At 54.1% G+C, this 20,432-nt stretch overlaps 1 protein-coding gene across 1 annotated transcript; it reads left to right on the top strand.

Annotated features, from left to right (window-relative positions):
• Positions 1 to 20,172, top strand: PITPNA (phosphatidylinositol transfer protein alpha). The gene is made up of 12 exons (XM_028707846.2): positions 1 to 148; positions 4,341 to 4,371; positions 8,228 to 8,373; positions 9,428 to 9,519; positions 12,220 to 12,227; positions 13,165 to 13,239; positions 14,512 to 14,595; positions 15,721 to 15,798; positions 16,108 to 16,218; positions 16,864 to 16,986; positions 17,231 to 17,300; positions 17,765 to 20,172. Exons 1-11 carry the CDS (start codon positions 129 to 131, stop codon positions 17,276 to 17,278), a joined length of 816 nt encoding a protein of 271 aa, XP_028563679.1. The 5' UTR covers positions 1 to 128; the 3' UTR covers positions 17,279 to 17,300; positions 17,765 to 20,172.
• Positions 20,173 to 20,432: the final 260 nt, after the last annotated feature.

Here is a 20,432-nt window from a genome sequence, read left to right as displayed (position 1 = left end):
CGTCCGGGCCGCGCGCGGAGCCCAGAGAGAGGCGGACGGCCGGCCAGGAGAGACGGAGCGCAGCCCCGCGGGACCAGGAGGAGCAGGACGGGCCGCCAGGAGCCCCCGCCGCCGCCCGCCCGCCCGCCATGGTGCTCGTCAAGGAATAGTGAGTGGCCGCCCGGGGGGGGGGTCTCTCCTCAGAAGGGCTTGAGGGAGGTGGCAGGGAGTTCCGCAGGCGGAGACCCACTGCCCGGAGGGACGGGGCTGGTTGTGCTCCCTCCCGGGAGGGGGTGTCTCTCTCTCTCCCCCCCCCCCTGGGAGGGATGCGGGTCCGAGGAAGAGGAGGAGGGACGAGGGCGGTGAAGGTCACCCGAGGCCGGGATGGGGATGAGGATGGCGGAGCCGCGCTGCCCTCCTCCTCCTCCTCCTCCTCCCCGGCGCCCGGCATCCTCCTTCGCAGGAGGACCTTGGAAGAGGAGGAAGAGCGGAAGGCCGCCGCCGCCGGGAGCCCCCAGGGAGAAGCGGGCCGCCCTCCTCCCCCCCCCCCGGCCCCTGGGGGGGCCACCTTCCCTCTCTGGCCAAGCGGCTGCCTTGGAGGACCGGCTCGTCCGGACGGGGCACAGCAAGGTGCGGGCTTGCCGCAAGGTTAACTTGAGATGAGTGCCTCTGTTTTGCACCGTGGTGGTGGTTGTTTTGGAATTGGTTTTTTTGGCTAAGGTCACTTGACCCTGCCTGAGGTCAGCCTGCAAAACCTCCTTGGTATGGCCCTTCCCTGGGCCTCTGGCAACAGGGTCTCCCTCCTCCTCCCCCTCCTCCTCCTCCTGCTGCTGCTGCTGGAAGTCCTGCCTTGCCAGCGAGTGCTGGGGGGGGGGGGGGGAGGACTTTGGCTGGTGCCTTCCAGGTGCAGGGATTTGCCAAACGCCAGAGCAGGGACCCAGAAGATGGGACAAACCATTTGCTCTCCCTGGCAACATGGCCACAGCCATCAGATGCTGACTGGGCTTCCTTGGAGGAGAGCTAGATGCCGGCAGCAAAGAGCAGCTGCTCCTTCCTTGACCTGCCTGGAGTTAAACTTCTGTCCTTCTGCAGCGCTGTGTATCCGCAGTGTGGGATAGAGTCTGGGATGCCCTGCTGCTCTCCTCCCTGCTCCAGGGTCCTGCTCACGTCTTGGGGGAACGAGGACAGCGTTCCCTAATTCTTCCCCTCTCTGAAAGCACATGGAACTTCCTGAAAGAGCTTTCAGACTAGAGCTTGTTTCATATATTGCTCAAAGTTTGCCTCACCTCAGAGGCAGACAGACCCTGCAGCAGAGCTTCTTTTAAGCCTGGACCAATCCTCCGCTGTGGCCCCAAGGAAAGTGAGCCATGGCTAATCAGCCATGCTTGGTCCAAAGTCTACTCAGTTATGAAAGTATGACTTGATCGTGCTCCATTATAGGTTTCTAGTTGAGAGAGCTTTGAAAGAAAGTATTTTCGTTATTGAGGTGGTTTTACCTGTTTGCTGACTCCTTGACATGTCTGGAAAATGACAGCTGGCTACGCAGAGTCTGCTTCTTCTGGACAAGTTTTGGTTTTCCCAAGTAATATGCATTTTGACAGGTCGCTTGATGATGAACTGAAATTCTCCAGTATGAAATTACTAATTGTCTCCTGTCTGTCTCTTTGCAAACACAGACACACATCCTGGCCTCTGCTGGCTCATCTCATGCATTGCTTTATTCCAAATGCTCATAGAATTGGAGGGTTGGAAGGTACCCCAAGGGTCATCTAGTCCAACCCACTTGCAATGCTGAATAATCCCTGAAAGATGACCATCCAACCTCTGCTTAGAAACCTCCAAGGAAGGAGAGACCAGTACCTTCCAAGGGAATCTGTTCTACTGTTGAATGGCTCTCACTGTCAGAAAGTTCTTCCTGATGTTTAATTTCTTGCAATTTGAATCCATTGTTTCGGAGCCTCTCCTCTGGAGCAGGAAAAAACAAACTTGCTTCATCTTCCATGTGACAACCCTTTAGATGTTTGAAGGGTCATTTCTCAGTTTTCCTCTTTTCCAGGCTAAACATACGCAGCTCCTTCAACTTTTCCTCATAAGGCTTGGTTTCCAGACCCCAGATGATCTTGGTTGCCATCCTCTGCACACGTTGCAGCTTGCCAATGGTCTTCTTAAATTGTGGTGCAGGACTCCAGGTGTGGTCTGACCAAGGCACAATAGAGCGGTACTATTACTTCCCTTGTCCTGGACACTAGACTTCTGTTACTGCAGCCTAGAATAGCATTAGCTTTCCCCCCTGCTGTATCACACTGTGGACTCATGTTCAGCTTGAGGTCTGCTAAGACCCCTAGATCCTTTTCACATGTACTACTGGCAAGCCAGGTGTCCCCCATCTTCCATTTATGCAGCTGGTTCTTCCTTCCTAAGTTTATAACCTGGCATTTGTCCCTTTTGAAATTCATTTTATTAGTTTGGGCCCAGGTCTCCAATCTGTTAAGGTCATCTTGAATTCCAGTTCCGTATTCTGTGGCATTAGCTACCCCCTCCCAGTTTGTTGTCTTCTGCTAACTTGATGAGCATCCCCTCAATTTCTTCATCCAAGTTGTTTATAAATAATGTTGAACAACAACAGGCCCAGGACAGAACCCTGTGGCACCCCACTTGTCACTTTATTCCAGGATGATGAGGAACCCTTAGTGAGCACTACTTGGATTGAGTCAATCACCTACAACAAAACCACCTAACAGTTACTTCGTCCAATCCACATTTTACTAGCTTCTCTGCAAGAGTATCATGGGGAGCTTTGTCAAAAGTATTATGGAAATCAAGATACACTATGTCCACAACATTCACCTTGTTTTTGAGAAACCCATGCTGGGTCTTAGTAATCAAAATATCCTCCCTAAGTGCTGTTCAATTATCTGTTCTGGACTTTTCCTGGTTTTGATGTCAAGCTGACTGGTGGGTAGTTTCCTAGGCCTTCTTTCCCCCTTTTTTTGAAGATGGGGACAACGTTTTTGTCTCCTTGTTCCCGCCTTCTGGTCTGTTATGACCAAGTTTAGGGCTGGGCTCTAAATATTTTGGTACAGGCTCCTGCCTTTAACAGCCATTTTGGAAATATATTTCTGGCTCTGACCAATGACAGAGAACAAAATAAGGCACTTCTTTCTTTGTTGTCCTCTTTGCCAGAAGCACAGGAAGTTACTCATTCCTCATCTTCCACGCAGACCCTTCCAGGTGACTCTCCTCCCCTTTGACTTCCATGTTTCCCCTTAAGGTACCTTCGCCCAAGACTGGTTTGGTGAGGGAGCTCACTCAGTAGGGCATCTTGCCCTCGGCCTGGTTTGTGGACCACCGTGAGCTCTGCTGTCCCACCGGCTAGTACAGAGGGGTCTCTTTGCAGAATTCCATACATTCCTGGACTCCCAACGCCCGCCATCCCAGTCTGTTGCCAGGTTGCCTGCTGGGAGCTGGAATCCAGCTGTCCCTGAAGGGCCACAGCAAGTTCCCCTTCCTTAGAGGAAGAGGGCTGGCATCTCCCAGGGTTGCTACTGGGTGTGCACTGCCTTGCTGGGGAAGAGAGACTGCCACATTTTGTGCCTGGAGCCCTTCCCCAGTTTGGAGTCGTTCCAGTCCACACTGTCTTGACTTTTCTGGAGTTCATCAGTTGGCCTTGCCAAACATCAAGAGCTTTGCCAAATATTTAAGTTGTCCTAGTATGGAGATTACTGGCATAGTTGTAAGAAACTCTTGTCTCTTTGTTTTAGTAGAGGTAGGCTTTGGTGACAGCTGCTATTGTGATGCCATCATCATAACGCATTAGATAAAGCAAACATCTTTGCATCTGACGTTAATGTTTAACTAGCCGTTGTGTGTGTGTGTGTGTGTGTGTGTGAGAGAGAGAGAGAGAGAGAGAGAGAGAGAGAGAGAGAGAGAGAGAGAGAGACAGAAACATTATTGTGGTGTTTGGGTTGGGGTTTACATGTGTCTTCTTTCTTGAAAGTTCCTTGGTGGGGCTTGGGCAGAGTCCATTTTGCTGTTCTAGTTTCTCTGTTTATGGAAGTGACAGGCACATATATTCTCTTTCTGTTTATCCACACAGCATTTGTGAAACGGGGAACTTCATTGCTGTTCTGGGAGGTCCTTGCCTGAGTTGCCCCAGGCTGCAGAAATGAACTCCCCAGCAGAGACAGCATTGGCAATGGGGGTGGCAGGCAATAGCGGGGACAGAGGGGGGGGTGTCCTAGCTCCACTGGAACCCCTTGGGCTGTCATCCTCCAGTGGGACTGTGAGTTGTTGTTGGCACTGTGCAAGTGATCCTGGTTACTGGACCTTTAGTGAACTTCCTTTTGTCTCTTCCCTTGCAGTCGTGTTCTTTTGCCCGTGTCTGTGGAGGAGGTAAGTGCCAACTTCTCTGCTGCTTCTTTTTCAATACCTGCCTTAAATCTAGTCTTGGTTCCATTTGTGGCCAGTGAGAAGTGTGTTGTGGCTACTTAAAGATTAGCTCATTTCTGCTTTAGTAGGGGCCACTTTGCTGCAAGCGGGGAGGAGGTGGGTGCTTCGTGCTGTGGAGAGGAACTTGTCACCAGTTCTGCAAGGGGTTGAGTGACATTGGACAAGTTTCTGGAACTCTCCTTAAGGTGTGAGGGTCTGGCATTTGTCTGCAAGCTTTCTAATGTTCTTCTCACTGTTTAAACACTCATGGTCAGAGCACCCACAAGTCTCAAGTGTGTGGCAGATCTTTCCACCAATCCAGTTCCCTGCTCCACTCTTGGCATCAGTTATGGATGGAAGAATCTATAAGATTTATCCCGGCCCCTGGGCTCTGTTGCCTGCCTGCCCTCCTTCTTAAGACTATTTGAATTATTAGGAACAAGCTGATGACTAAAGAATGTTCCTGCATTTGCAGCAAGATTAGTGAGCATTGTGTGAGGGCCTAACTCCCACCGCGCCATAAACTTCTGCCTGCCTGCCTGCCAGGGGCTTTTGCGTGGAGGTGGAGACATCCCTAGGATGCATAGCTTGTTATTCCCCTTGTTCTCTCTCAGCGCTTTGCGCTCCAGGGAAGTGTCAGGCCCTCACTGGGGGCATACCTGGGTGCCTGTGGCAAATGTGCACATTGCACAAAAGCGTGTGTCATTTCCCCCAACTATTTGTTTTGAAGCACAAGTGTGGAGGGGGCTGCCAGCTTGAGCAGAGAGCTCTGCTTGACTTTCCTTCCAGGTCCATTTTTCTGCTTCCCCAACCCTGGGGATGGCAGTAACAAAGGACAATGGAGGCAGAGCTAGGAGAATGTAGGTCAGCCCAAGTGGCCTGAAGCACACACGTGCGTCTTCTGTATCAGCTTCTCCCACGGAAGGAGACCCAGCTGGGGAGCCTTGCTGGAAGTGCTCCTTGCTCCTGGCCAGGTCTTTGGGTGCTGCCCTTCCTCCAGCCTGGATTGGACGGGGCTCATCCTGGTCTTCTGACATGGCACTCCTGGGGCACTGACTCGCTCTCTGCTTGGGTTCCCCATGTGGAATATTTGGAGAGTAATGCTGGCCAACCCTGTACAGTTGCTGCAGAGGTAACTGAGACAATATGTGTGAAGTGAATATGTCTGCTTGAAATCCCCACGGCTGCCCGCTAGCCTGCTCTGGCGCCCGGGTGGCTCCTCCTGAGCAAGGGCTGGCCTGGCTGCCTCAGGCTCTGCACCTGCTGGGGTCCTGAGTCCGGTGCTGCCTTGTCAGAATTGGGGCAAAGCAGAGTTGGGTTCATGTTTCCCAGAGTTCGGGTTACAGAGTGCCTTGAAGGGAGAAGGAGGCTCCTGACACCTTGCAAGTGCAGCTTGGCCTCTTGCCGCTTCTGGGGCTGCACCCCTTGAGCAGCCTGGCTTCCTGTCTCCCTGGACGGGGCCTGACAGGGAGCCCCCTGGGTCAAGCTCTCTTGGAGACTCCCATCCCTGGCTTGTGGCTTTGGCAAGGTCCGGCTGGTCCCAAAGCACAACTCAACCAATGCAGGCAGGTGCCGTCTCCATTAAAGAGACCAGGAAGCCAGAGGACCTAGGAAGGAGTTGCAGGCGCGAGCTGAGAGTAGGAGCCAAAGCCCTGAGGCTACTGGGATGGGGAAGGGGGTGGGCCTGGGCAGCAGCGGGTTCTCCGGAGCTGTGTAAAGGGACGCCAAGAGGGGGAGCTGCAGAGCAGGATTTGTTCTGAGCGGGCTGGGTGCCAGCTGTGCTCTCTCTTGAGCCTACAGAACCCCTCAGCATCCCCCCCCCCCGGAAAGCAATGGCGGCAAAGGGGAGGAAAGCAGGAACCTTCCTCCCAATGAGGCAGCTTAGGCAGATTAAAAATCCAAGGCCTCACAGTCCTACAGTCCCATGGCCAAGGTTCCGTGTGGGGCTTGTAGGTGTCTGTTCTCTGTATTCTGTAGGGGCATCTGCAAGAGCCTCAGTGGGGGAGGGGGACCTTTGTAGAATATAAACAAGATGGGCCATCTTTAATATCCAGAGGCGATTTAGGATTGGATCTAACCCCTCCCCCAAATATCAGTTGCTTGGTGTTTTTTGGCAGGATGTGTGGGTGTGTTCTCAGCTGTTACTTCTAACATGGTGCCATCATTTGTACCCACTCTCTGTGTGCCCCCCCCAAACCATCCCCCTTCCTGCTTGTGAGCTGGAGGATCTGCCTTTCCCAGCTGAATGCAAAGCTGCTTCCAGGAGGATGAGTGGCCCCCAAGGAGCCTGGCTGAGGGGTGGAAAGGAAGAGGGGTGCTTTCACTACAGGATCGTGTCTCCCTGAGCAGGGCCCTGAGTCTGAAGATTTAGCCCCAGCAGAGCACAGGGCCACTGACCGCCAGGCCTCCCAGAGCGCTGAGCTGCTCCTGCTGGACTGAGCACCTGAGCTGAGCGGCTCCTTCCAGCCACCCCACCACCCTCCTTCCTGGGCACGGGGCCTCTTGCCCTCTTGGACACTTTCTCTGGTGGATTCCCCCGGGGCCTGCTCTTATTTAACACAGCAATTTATCTGGGCCTGCTTCCTTGTTCCAATGGGATTAGGGGATCAGAAATAACAGGGAAGATTAAGGGGTGAAGATGGCAGTCCAGCAGCCTGATCCTCTTAGTGCCTCAACTCTAACTTGTGGAGCGAGAGGATGCAGGAGAGGGAGAGTGACCGGAGAGTGCGTCAGCGCTGGGGACACGCTGCTCTCTGTCCCCAGGGGACCCCGTCTGGGAGACCCCACCCACCCCCTGGGACAAAGCCACTTGGTTCTGCCCCAGTATTTGCTCTCTCTGCTCTCTGTGTGTATGTGAATGCCAGCCCTGCACTGGAGGGGCTTCACCACTGTGCTCACAATTATGGGGCAGATGGCCTAAAACGCTTGCAGAGCGTGGAGGTTTAGTGTTGGACTAGGACTGGGTAGAGCCAGGCTCAAATCCCCCTAAGCACCTAGTGCTGCTTCCTCTTAGCGGCCTAATCCTTTCGAGGGTGAAATGGGGGGCGCTGGGCACTTTGGAGGGCTGGGTCAACCCCTGTTTGAAGGACTCTGCAGAGCAGGCCCTGCTTCTGGCCGGTGGAATGACCCAGGGCTCCCTCACAGGCTCTGCAAAGTCCTGGCAGCAAATGCGGCACATAGGCAGAAAAACAGCTTGGGTGCCCAGCACCCGACCCAGGCTCAGTCCCTGGCAGCATTGCCAGGTAAAAAAGAGGCTAATGGTCTGCACAGTGTAAAGCAGTCAGGAACATAGCAAGCTGCCTGACACAAGCTCAATAAGAATAAGACTAATTAATAATAATGTTATTATGTATACCCCACCCATCTGGCTGGATTTCCCCAGCCACTCTGGGCAGTTTACAGCATATCTAAAAACATAAAACATCAAGCGTTAAAAGCCTTCCAATACAGGGCTCCTCAGACCTTCCTCTGTCCAGTTTTGGGTTGCCTGTAGGGCTGGGCCTATACTTATAGCACAGCCAGTGGTCAGGGATGATGGGAGTTGTAGTCCAGCAGCATCTGGGGGCGCAGGGCTAAAGAGCACTGCCCTACGCAGGATCTCTCCAGCGCCTCCAATCATTTGCCGTATCTTTGCATGGCGCTCATGCTCCTGTCGCAAGCCACCTTGGATCATTCCTGACCCACCGGTTGAGACCCAGTGGGGCAGGTGATGCTGAGCTGGCTGGACCAGTGGTCTGCCCCAGTCCAGGGCTGCTTCTTGTGTCCCTGCCTACCTGCTTGCCGAATCTACAGTGATGCTGTGATGTCCCTCCTCCTTCAGTACCAAGTGGGGCAGCTGTACTCCGTGGCAGAAGCCAGCAAGAACGAAACTGGCGGTGGCGAAGGGGTGGAGGTCCTGGTGAACGAGCCCTATGAGCGCGACGGGGAACGTGGGCAGTACACACACAAGATCTACCACTTGCAGAGGTATGTGGCAGAGATGCTGTAGGCAGGGTGGGTGTTGGTCAGCGGAGGCCTTGCTTGGTCTTCCTGGGGAAGGGGTGAGGTCCACTGCTTTGCAGTCTCTTTGCCTTTGGGGAGAGGAGGGTAGCTGACCCCAGGCTCTGTCTTAGGAAGGCAGACCCTGTCAGAGGAAGGAGCCCTCTGGCCAGAGTTCTGAGCAGCCTTCCAAGTGAGCTTCAGGGGTGGCTGGAGGAAGTGCTTGTTGGGTGTGGGGGGGTTGGATCTTGGCCCCTCAAGTGACACACAGATTCATCCCTCCCCCTTGCAGTAAGGAAGCTCTTCTGGCTGTTTGTTCAGCCCTAGGAGTTCTGCTTTTCTGCATGTTGGGCTTGTTGCTGCTTGTGCACAAGAAAAGCAGTGGCTCCCCTTCCTGCTTCAGCTTCTGGGCTGCTGTTCTTGTGGCACTCCTTGCTGCAGCTCCTTTTTGGGTGGGGGTATTGCTTTGATCCCAGCTGCTGTGACCTGTTCGAGTGACCCTCAGGAAGCCTGCAGGCCCGTTGGAGACGGCCACAGCCAGGCACTTGTGAGCTGAGGTTCCTCATCCACCCTTTCTGGCCTGGTGATGAGCAGACTGGGGAGACAGAGAGGAGGAGTCACAGCTGGGTGGGGGGAGGACGTGGGGAGTCCACAGAGAGGAGCTCCCTCTTGACCCCTTTACAAAGCAGCTTGCTGTGCAGCGAGCCCTTGGGCTTTACCTGCAACTGTGGAGAGCAGCAGGTGAGTAGTGGAGGTGGGGGGTCAGTCTGAGGTCCTGGGCCTGAGCACTGCTGGCTTGGGGGTGGTTTCAAGTCAGTTGCCTTTTTCTGCAGGGCCGGTGGCTCTTCTCAGCTTTGTGTGACCTTCTGGGTGTTGTTTCGGCCTTTGGGTGCAGGGCATTGTGTTTGTGGCATTTGACACATGTTCGCTGGCTGTTGCAGTAGTCAGTCAGAAGATCATGGGCTTGTCTGTCTTTGGAGCTGAGCTGTGTGTGCAAGATGCCGTTCAAAGACAGCTGTCTTCTGTTGCTCGTTTCCTGCAGCAAAGTCCCTCCCTTTGTGAAGATGCTGGCCCCAGAGGGAGCCTTGAATATCCACGAGAAAGCCTGGAATGCCTACCCTTACTGCCGGACTGGTGAGTAGCCTTGCACTCTGTGGGGTGGGACACCCCCTCATCTATTTGGAAAAGTGCAGGCAGGGCCAGGCTTTGGGGACCTTTTGCACAGACCTTCCTAAGCTGCAACTGAGATCACTTTCCCTCCCTGGGATGGGCAGCTGTCTTGTGAGGCCAGCCGGAGTTCCAGGGCTTTGGTGCTGGAGAGAAGCTAAGCCACAACAGGGCTTGTCTGATGGATACCTGGGCTGGTCCTGCCTGGTTGATCAGCCAGGCAGGACTCTCCCTGCTCCAAATCAGCCCTCGAGAGGAAGATTCCTGGAGATCAGGCAGGGCTGAGTGAGCCAGTTTGGAGGAGCTTGCGGAGGGTCCTCTTCTTGCCTTGGCAGGTGAGGGCGAGGCTGGAGCCCTAGAGCAGCTGCTGGCTCCCTGGTGCCGTGGCCAGGAGGAACATCTGCCTTGGCAGCCCTGGGGGAAGAGCTTAGGCCAGCTGTCCTGGCGAGGATCACAGTTTGTCTCTGACTTATCACATTAGCACTTTGCCTGAGACATCGGGATTCCTGCCAGGGCATGGCCAGTGTGCCCTGGCATTAATTGGTGCCCCTTTCCTGCCCAGCATTTCACGGCTGCCCGGCTGGCTTTCCTCTGGGCATGGGTGAGGCTGCAAATGTTCTTGCCCCTGAAAGCTTCGCAGGGTCCCTTGGCCTCAGGTGCTTCCCCCAAACCATGGACTAAGGAGCTTCTCATGTAGGGAAAACAGCAACCCTTGTTCCTCTCCAGCAGCTGCCAAGCTGTGCCTCTGGCAGGCCAGCACATAGCTCAGCACTTCTGTTTTCCAGGCCTGCCATGTTAGCGTTTTGGGTGGGAGGACGGTGTAGCCACAAGGCTTGGTTGGTGCAGGAGCTGCAGCTGCTGCTCACGCAGGTCACAGGGGGCCTTGCTGCCTTCGCCTGAGTTTTCCAAGGGCAGAGAAGGCACCCTGGGTGGGGGCCCAGGCCGTGGCCTCTTCTGGCCGTGGGTCCTTGCATTGCTCTGGCCTCTCTGGGAAACATCCATTGCTGCTCCTGCCCTGGACCAGAGTCTGTGGAGGCAGCCTAGTTGGGAGGGGGAGCTGCACCTCCACCTGGACTTGCAGCAGTGCTGCATCCAGGGCAGGCCACACTTTGTGGCAGCTGCGCAGGGCTAGGGATGACTTAGTGGGGATCTTGGGACACTGCAGTTCTTCATTTCCTGGAAGAAGCTAGCAAACTGTGCGAGGCCCAACCTTGAGAGTTGGGCGGCGGTGCTCTGATTCAGGAGCCCGGCCCTGTGAACCTCCGCTCTCTCTTCCTTGCTTTAAGTTGGGAACGACACACCCAGAATGCTCTGGGACTGTGCGCCAAGGGAGCTGCCATGGCGGCTTCTTGTCACAGTACATTCCCGGGTGTTCCCTTGTGAAAACTTGTAGGGCCAAGCAACCTGGCCGGTCCTGAAAAGGTGGCGTTAATTCCTCAGAAGTCGCTGCGCTTTGAGCAGCCGTCTGACGCGGGGCGTTGAAACCCTGGCGTTTGCCCTGTGAGCTTCCGCCCCTCCTCTTCAGAATGGAAAGAGTGGCAGTGGCTGGTGCAGATGCCCGGCCTGTCACCAGATCCACCGTGGCCTGGCTCATGAATAATGGAGCTCTGCTATCAGAAGCATCTGATTACTGGCAGCCGGCGCTGGACTTGGTGTGCTGGTTTTGGTTACCACACGGTGGAATGTGAAGAGCTGGCCTGGCCTGGGAGGCGGCTCCTTCCCCCTGTGCAGGATTGGAGCGAGGAGAGAAGGAGAATGTCCTTATGCACAAAGTGGAGAAGGCCTGGCAGGCAGCAGTCACCTGACCAAACTTATTCCATCTTCTCATCCAGCTGGAAGCAAATGGCAACAGAGCCTCAAGGCTGGTTCACCAGGCGGCTGGGACATTTCCCCCAGGGTGGTGCACTGTCTCCCTCCAGAGGAAGACTCTTCTGGCCTCAACAACTGCGCCTGTTTTCTAGGCACAGAAACTCTGGGATGGATTGAGCCAGTTCCCAGGGCAGCAAAGTCTCCCACATCCCTCTGCCTGTGGAGAACACTTCTTCCTCCCCATCCTGCAGCAGTGGGGGGGGGGCCTGTGGTCCTCCAGATGTTGCTGGACTCCCAATGTCCATCAGCCGCAGCCAGCCAGCAGAGGAAAGGAGGAGGAGGGAGCCGGGGATCCCCACCCCAGGGATGGGGATGGCTTTGTGATGCATGTTTGGTTAGTGTAAGGGTTGAGTTGAGGAGTGTCTCCACAAGCTGGGGCCTCTGTCAGTGCAGACCATGAAGGGCTGTGGTCCACCTTGTTATACGGGAGCTTCCTAGGTGAACCCACAAGGCCCCTCGTGCTCTGAGATGTGACCCCCCCGCCCCTGTAAACAGCAATAGAGCTGGTGCCCCCTCTGAAAAGTGGGGGCTGGAGCAGGAGCCCCAGGCAGTGCTGTTGATTCAGAGGCAGGCAGGACCAGAATGACCCAGGAGCATCTCCAGGGCTGTGGGGGTGTTTGGGGCAGCAGGAGCACTTCCTTCTGGCAGTCCATTTGTCGTCCCCCCCAGGCACCACTGGGCTACATGCATGGGGATGGCGGGGGGGGGGAGTGTGGCACAGTTCCTGCTGCATCTCCAAACTTTTCTCTCTCTCATGAAAGCTGTCTTTCTCTTTCCATGTGCCGATTTCTGGAGCAGTTATTACGGTAAGTGTGGCTTCCTCCCTCCTTCAGAGCGGAGCTGTATGAGTGATTGGGGAGGCTACTGGGATGCCCCACAGCCAGGTGGGGTTTGCAGAGGGACTGCACCCTCGTGACGTGGAGCCCCTGCTTTGCACACAGAAGGTCCCAGCTGGCAGAAGACCCTTCTCTCTTCAGGGGTGAACTTTGCTTCTTTGAATTCAACAGTTGATGCCCCTCCACAGCCTCTTGCCCCCAGCCCTGTTCTCATCCTGGGCCAGCTGAGATCCTCCCGGGCCACTTGTACCAACCGACCCTCCCTGGCCACTGAATCCTGTGCCCAGAGTGCTTTGGTTTATAGACTCGGTGTCTTAGCCAGTCCTGGCAGGCCCTCGATCAGCCCCTCTAGGAAGTGGCTGCCCTGGCGATGGATTCCAGGCAGGGCAAAGCAGTTGTGGGTGGGCTGGCTCCCTCTGGCTCTGGCCTGCTAGCCAAAACCCTGGGGAGCCTCTGCCAGCCTTTGTCCTGGGGCAGGGGACCAAGGCTCTGACTGGCAGCTCCAGGCATTCTTTGAGGGTTCTAGTCAACTACCCTTTGCCCCCAACAGGGACTGTTTGTCTCTTAGCTGGAAGAGCACTGCAACATCTTTAAAACTACTCCATTCTCATTTTGTGATATATAAAACAGTGCAGGTTAAATGTTAGCAGGCACAGAGTTCTGAGATATTTGCCAAATAATGTAAGAGCAAGTTTTCTCAAAATGTTTCTAAGGGCCTGGAATTCCATTGCTGGGATGTGATCTCAGCCTGTGAGAGAAAGTTGCCTGGCCCAACTTCAGAAGCCAATGGGGAAAGGAGAGCAAGCAGACAGATCCGCTGCCCCAAGGGTTGAGTCTGGGAAAGGTGTATGCTCCCGCTTGCTTTTCCTAATTCCCGGCTGGTAACGGAATCTTCTCTCTTTGGCAGAATGAGTACATGAAAGACGACTTCTTGATCAAAATTGAGACCTGGCACAAACCGGACCTTGGCATGCAGGAGAACGTAAGTGCCCTTGGCAGGGACGGCCCCTGTGGCTGGCTCTGCGTCCCGGAAGCGGGTGGCAAAGAGATGGCTCTGCAGAGCTTGCCTTCTGGAGGTGGCCAGGGGCAAAGAAGGTTCGGGCATGTTGCTGGTTTGGAGCAATTCTAAGCCGGGAGCGCTCGTCCCTAAGTGAAGCCTCCCCAGCCACCTCCCCATGCATTGCTCAGGAGCGCCACAAGACGATACGCCTCCAGTGCGTGTGCTGGGGCTCCCCCAGGAGTGTGTGTGTCCATCTTAAAATGCCTCTCCCTGGACCACACAGGCTGTGGGGTGAAGTGTCCCCTCAGCCTGTTCTTGCGGGCAATGGGGGGATTCTTCACTTTCCAGCTTGCTTTTGGACAGGAGCTCTTTCCGTCTGGGGCTGAGGAGAGGTTGCTTTTGGGGCCCCGGAGGACCTGGCTCTTCATGAGCCACCCCTCAGCTTCTCTCATGTCTTTTCTTGCTGCTGCTGTGTTTATCTGATTTGTCTTACTTAGAAAACTATTAATTCTGAAGTGATGTGCAAGGAGGGGTTGTACAAAACCATAATGTAACAGTAAGAATGTATAAAACTAATGAGCAGCATCCAACATTAGTCGGACTTGGAGCACCAAAGCAAATGGGCATAGTGAACTTGGGTCCATTAATTTCAGTGGGTTTACTCTGAGTGGAACTTAGTTGAATATAGTAAAGGTAAAAGGACCCCTGACCATTAGGTCCAGTCGTGGCAGACTCTGGGGTTGCGGCGCTCATCCCGCTTTATTGGCCGAGGGAGCCGGCGTACAGCTTCCAGGTCATGTGACCAGCAGGACTAAGCCGCTTCTGGAGAACCAGAGCAGCGCACGGAAACGCCATTTATCTTCCCGCCGGAGCGGTACCTATTTATCTACTTGCACTTTGAGGTGCTTTCGAACTGCTAGGTTGGCAGGAGCAGGGACCGAACAACAGGAGCTCACCCCGTCGCGGGGGTTCAAACCGCTGACCTTCTGATCAGCAAGTCCTAGGCTCTGTGGTTTAACTAGTTGAATATAGCTTACTATAAATATTCTGCCCTTTCATAAAAACTGTTTTCATGGCGATGAGTTTCTGTGTGTTTAAAGACCTTTGCTGTTATGTTCTTGTCCTGCGTTGGCTGCCCTGAAAGCTCCAACGGCTGAAGGTGGGGGGAAGAAATCCATTTAAAGAAGAGCACTGACACTTGGAAGGGGGGCACTGAGACATCACGCAAACGCTCCTCCTTTCTGCTGCCTGCAGGTTCACAAACTGGACCCGAATGAATGGAAGAACGTAGAAGCCGTCTATATCGACATTGCAGACCGGAGCCAAGTGCTTTCAAGGGTACGGCAGCCGAGTGCGAGAGCTGGCCTGGGGTGGGTGTTCAGGAGAAGGGCTCCTCTTGGGCTGCAGGCGGGGGGTGGGGGCTTTTGGGGGGCGCGCGCTTTGCTTGGCTGGAGAAAAGCAGCTGCCTCTGTCGGGGGCTGTTTCCAGTCGGCCGAACTGGGCCCTGGGCATAGCCACAAATAGCCACTTCAGAGTTGTCTGGCTGACTGTGACCTTGAGTTTTCCCTCAGAGCTCTGCAGCGGCATAGCTTGCAAATGAAAGAATTGGCTTAGCCACAAAAACCACTTAAGACTTCTAATTTCTGTGGGCATTTTGTGCAGGCTTCTAGGAGAGTAAGAGGTTCCTTTTTCCTTTCCTTTTTATTTGCGAGCGCTGAGAAGGGACCATAAATCCCAGCATAAATCGCTCTGTTCCCTTGCTCAGGATTCTAATTGGCAGGGCGGCTGTGCCATGCATTGAGTGGAGAGAAAAGGGGGGTGCTGTCCGTCTTCCATTCCCTGGGGGGCCTTTGGGATTAGGAGCTCAGACCAAGGTGGAAATGCCCAGCTTGGGTTGGGGCTTCTTCCTCCTGGTCCCCAGTGCAGGGAGCTACAAGGCAGCCTGGGATGTCTTGCCCCTGAGCAGCTGCTGTGGCCCTCGATACTGCAGCGGAAGGGGGGAAAGGGAACTCCCCTGAGCTCCTTGCTTTCCAGGAAGCAAAGGAGACTGCTTTGCACCCTTCTTTGGAGGTAGGTGTTACAGTGGTGCCTCGCAAGACGAAATTAATTCGTTCCGCGAGTTTTGTCGTCTTGCGATTTTTTTCGTCTTGCGAAGCACGGTGTCAGGAAAGTTTTGGAAAAGCTTCAAAAACCTCAAAAAGCTTTAAAAACCTCAAAAAAGGCTACCACACCGCATTCTATGAGTTGCTCCTCGAAGTCAAGTCGCAACTGTATTAACGGTGTTAAGAAAAAGGAAACAAACTTGCAAGACGTTTCCGTCTTGCGAAGCAAGCCCATAGGGGAAATCGTCTTGCGAAGCAGCTCAAAAAACAAAAAACCCTTTCGTCTAGCGAGTTTTCCGTCTTGCGAGGTACCACTGTACCTTCCTTTGCTGTAACCTGCTCCCTGTTGTATCTGCTTCAGGATTACAAGCCGGAAGAAGACCCATCAAAGTTTAAATCCACCAAAACAGGGCGTGGCCCTTTGGGGCCCAACTGGAGGGTACGTATGGGCATTGGCGTCATTCTGGGTGCTGTGCCAAATGGCAGTGTTCCTTGGAGAACAGGGGCTCTGTAGCTGCCAGGTGTTCAGGCTGCTTCATAGCTGATGGAAGGTGGCTCGGGACTGTCTTCCTTGAGACTTAAATGGGGGGCTTCTTGACTCACAGCCGATAATCTAGACATGCTGGACCTGCTATTGTGGGTTGGGTTGCCGGAAGTATAAACGCTGAATGAGCGGAGAGGAGGAAGAGGGGAGGGCTGGTTTGGGGCCAAGGGCTCCATTCTGAGGATTCCTCTCTTACGTCTGCAGAAGGAGCTGGGCAAGCAAACCGACTGTCCATACATGTGTGCTTACAAGCTAGTAACGGTCAAGTTCAAGTGGTGGGGGCTGCAGAACAAAGTCGAAAACTTTATACAGAAGGTGAGTGAAAGGTCATCCCCAAAGGCCAACAGGACGTAATTGGGGAAGGCGGGTGAGACGGTGCAGCCATCAGCCTTCACAAAGGGCTGGGTGGGGGAACGTCCCTTCCATCGCTTGGGTGTTGGTGTGCTGTGGCTTTGCCAGGCAGGCCACATTATTCTCTTGGAGGTGGAGCAGCCACACACCAGCTGCAGGCAGGCAAATGAAGCCCTGCTACGTTGCCCTCCTTGTCGTGAGGCCAGAGCAGTCAGCTCTGTCCTGTTCATATCTGGATTGCTGTTGCTTTGGCGAGTGCACACAGCTTTCCTTTACAGCCAGCAAAACCTGTGCCTGTCTCAGAATAGTTACAAGCCAAGGGCTGAGATGGCCTTTTGTGCCCAGCAAGATGAACAGGCACTGTAGGGCCCATCTTCCTTCTGCTTTGTGCATCGGAGCTCTTGCACTCTTGCGCTTGCCTGCAAGAGCTCAGAATGTTCCGTCGCTGAATGAGGCCAAGAATATTGGAACTGACTTCTGGCAGGGAGCAACGTGGTGCTGCTCCCTTGAGGGGAGCAGGGAGGCATGACTCAGCTGCATGGCTCAGCATGCCCTGCTGCACGCTGGCTCTTGCGCTGGAGCTCTGAGCTCTTCTTCCTTCTCTTGTAGCAAGAGAGACGGCTTTTCACAAATTTCCACCGGCAGCTGTTCTGCTGGCTTGATAAATGGGTTGACCTGACCATGGAGGACATTCGCAGGATGGAGGACGAGACGAAGAGGCAGCTGGATGAGGCAAGTGGGAAGGGACTTGGTCTGCTGGGCCTCATGTACCCCAGAGTGATCAGGGACTGGGGGCGGGCAAGTGGCCAGCAGCTCTGCTTTCCTCGCCCGAGTGCCTGAAGTTCTTGCTCCTTTTCTCTGTCGGAAGCTTTGTGTGTGACACGAGGCTCTGCTGAGGTCTCTCACTTCAGGAGATCTGCCCACTTGGCCTAACTTTGCAAAAGACCAAAAAAATCTCCCTTTTCTCCTGCTGCAGATGAGACAGAAGGACCCCTTGAAAGGAACGTCGGCTGCAGATGACTAGCGTGGATTCCTCTCTTTGCACGGTATGTCCACATCTTCGGGGCTGCCTTCAAAGGTTAGAAAAGAGGTGGTGCCACGGGGACAGGGTGCTTATGACATGAGCTGTGTTGTCCCTTCTTAAGGATCCTGCATTGGCTCCAAGCATAAATATCAAGAGAAACATCTGTGCCAAGTGCAATAAATTCTTGGTGCAAATGTTCTTTGTGGGCTCGGCTGCAGGAGGCTTTTGGTGTGTGCGTGGGGTGTCTGAGCAGGACATGGAATAAATCTGCTGCTGGCTCTCCAGGATTGCACAGTTGACTGTACCCTCACTGTTCAAACCCTGCAATGTCATCCCTGACAGAAAAGGCACTCCCCCTTCTTCAAAAATGACTGCCAATATACTCAGGAGTGTTTAATAAATCCAGCTACCCAGCAGAGTTTCCCCATTTGGAAGATCGCTTTCAAGCCACTGAAGTAACCCAGTTTCTCTCTTTCTCTCCTTAAGTTTGCAAAACAGCCAGCAGGAAGGCCCAGGAACTCCACCCTCTTGACCAACGGACCATCTCTGGATCAAGCCCTCCTCTATCCAGTCAGCAGGCGACTTCCAACCTTCCCTAGCTAACTCTAGTGGCCCTTACTATCGTGAGCAAATAGACAGTCCTCTGGTCCTGAGCGCTCTGGCCTTGGCACCTGGGCTGGAGGCGCTTCCTGGGGGATGGCTGCACCTGTGACACAGCCGCCTTCCCCAGAAGAGTGTTCAGCCCGATTCCCATGTGGCTCTTTGATTTCCAAGTGACCGTTTTAGCTGAAATAGTCTTGTGATGTGGTGATTTAGATTTCATATGTATGTATATATCTATATTTTTCCTTTGAAACACTGGGATAAACTGCTGCCTTTGTTTCTTCACCTTTCTTTGTCCATTTGTGGAGATGGGAACTCAGTATTAGAGGGTGTCAGGCCAACCTTTTGGCTCCCTGAATATCACGGTGATGGGCAGGGCTCCTGGCCACAAGGAGCAGGGAAGATTGCTACTAGCAGTGCCCACCTGCATCAGCCTCTGCTCCTTGCCCAGGTTCTGCCTGCTGAGCCCCTTCCAGTGTGGTCCTCAAGGTCCACATTGCCGCTTGTGGGGTGGTGGGAGCAGGTGACTTAGTTGGCCTGCTAAGAAAACTGTCCTGGGTATCCTCCACCTTCCCCTTTACTACAGTAGACGAGCTGAATGGTCTCTTAACCCGACCACCAAACAAATTGCACAAGCAGAATCCCGTTCTTTGGTTGTTTCCTGCTCAGGCGCTGCTTGTGTTGGGCGTTTGTGATGCTCCTGAGCAATAAGGCCCGTAGCACGGAGCGGTGGCACTGCAGAGGGGGTGATCTGTCTCTCTCGGTTGCCAGGAGCTGCAGGGGTCATGGCAAAAAGCTGGCTGAGCTCTTTGCTGCTGAGGAGGGGCTTCTGAAGCCCACTTGCCTGTGGGCTGGCAGCTGCTTAAGACAATCACAGGAGAAAGAGCGGGTAGAACAAACACTGCCGGCTTCACTCAGGAGCTGGCGGAAGCAGGGCTGAGGCCATGCCTTGGTGTGGCAGCCTCTGTACCCAGGTCTCCTCCCTTTCTCTGCGCCTGAAGCAGTGGCCCTTGCCAGACAGAGAGGGTGGGAGACAAGCAGGGTGACGACGGGCAGCTTTGCCTTGAGAGGAGGCAGTTTATCCCTCTTGTCCTCTTGTTTTGTCCATTTTTTGCCTTATCGATGTCCAAGTGCAATAAGCAAGCTTGATCCGTTCTGGTCGCGCTCTCTTGACAGGTGACTTGAGGGGCTTTGGGGGAAAGGGGCTTTTAGCAAGCTCCCCAGGTGGAGCGGGAGACATGGCTCAGCACTGGGCCTGTCTTGCCTGCCTGAGAAAGAGAAGCCCAGGGGTTGGGGCAAAGTCTGTGGGACCAGGAATGTGTCGGGTGCTCCCTCCTCCCTCCCCTCCAGGGCAAGGAGGCCCCCTGGTTAATCTTCCTGTACTGTAAAATACTGAGAATTGGGAATTAAAACACTGAACATTTTTTTCCCTTTTGGTAATGAAGTGTAAGAGGATTCTTATGCTTGAATGTGTTAACTGTTTCTGTGGCTGTTCTTATCACTCCTGCTGCTTAAAGATTTGTTTTTTAGCCGAGAGGCTTTGTAGCTGGTGACACCACATCTCTATGGAAACAGATGGTGACATTTCGAAGGGCGGGGGAGAAAATCAAGGGAAGATTGTGGTACGAAGGTGAAAGCTCTCATTAAAACACAAAGCTTTCCTGCTTAGCAGTAAGAGCGAGAAAAATGCAGCAAACTTCCACTCTGTGTGTCCTTTGTTCTGCTCTTTGCGTGTTGCGTTTCTTTAGAGTTCGCCTCCTGCCGAACTGTAGCTGAGGCACATCTTCTGAGCCTTCTCTCTGCCTCCCCTGCCCCCCCCCCGTGACGACTGACCTCTTTGTTCCTTCTTGGGAGGAGGGGGGGGGAGCCCAGCAATGGGAGCAGAGAGGGTGCTGCGGCGGCACTGCGTAACATGTTGTGTTTGGCTTCACCACCCAGACCCCACCCCACCCTGTTGGCTTGGAGGAGGAGGGTGGGTATGGTTGCTGAGCTGAGCTGCTTTCTCCCAACACCTGCCTGGGCTTCCATCCTTGGAGCCCAGTGGGGGGAGAGAAGCCCCCCACCCCACCAGCATGCTCTTGCCTTTCTGGGCTCATCCTCTGCTGGCCTCTGCAGGGACTCCCTGATCTGTTTTGGTTGGTTCCTAGTGCAACTCCTTTTTATGGCAAACACTTTGTAGACTTGATTAGATGATCTTATTGTTTCTTTAATGTGAGTTTGTGCCTTTTTTTGTCTCCCAATCTTCCAATACAGGCATATTGGAAACAAATCTAATAAAATCATAGACAGAGCATTGGCCTGCAGTCTGGCTTTTTCTTGGGTGGGTGGGAAGGAGGGAGGGAAGGAAGGAAGGAAGGAAGGAAGGAAGGGGGGGTTGTTTTGCCTCTCCCCCACCCCTGATATCTTTTAGGATGTGTGTCAGCCAGTGTGAATGACTTCTCTTTAACTGGAGGAGGGAAGCAGGCAGGAAAGCTGTGACAGCTGCCGTGCTTACTGAGCAGCTGGACTCCAGTAACCAGGGGGAAATCTCTAAGGACGACACAGCAGTGCT

The sequence above is a fragment of the Podarcis muralis genome, chromosome 15 (assembly GCF_964188315.1).
Source record: "Podarcis muralis chromosome 15, rPodMur119.hap1.1, whole genome shotgun sequence".
NCBI lineage: Eukaryota > Metazoa > Chordata > Lepidosauria > Squamata > Lacertidae > Podarcis > Podarcis muralis.
Note: the sequence above shows the minus strand (reverse complement) of the source record. Positions and strands in the feature narration are given on the sequence as shown.

What these genes read in the sequence shown, in the direction of transcription:
- PITPNA (XM_028707846.2), top strand. Translation starts at nt 129, where the DNA reads ATGGTGCTCGTCAAGGAATA. An exon ending in CTTTGGGGCCCAACTGGAGG is followed by an intron (nt 15,799 to 16,107) that starts GTACGTATGGGC and finishes TTACGTCTGCAG; the next exon opens with AAGGAGCTGGGCAAGCAAAC. An exon ending in CGAAGAGGCAGCTGGATGAG is followed by an intron (nt 16,987 to 17,230) that starts GCAAGTGGGAAG and finishes CTCCTGCTGCAG; the next exon opens with ATGAGACAGAAGGACCCCTT.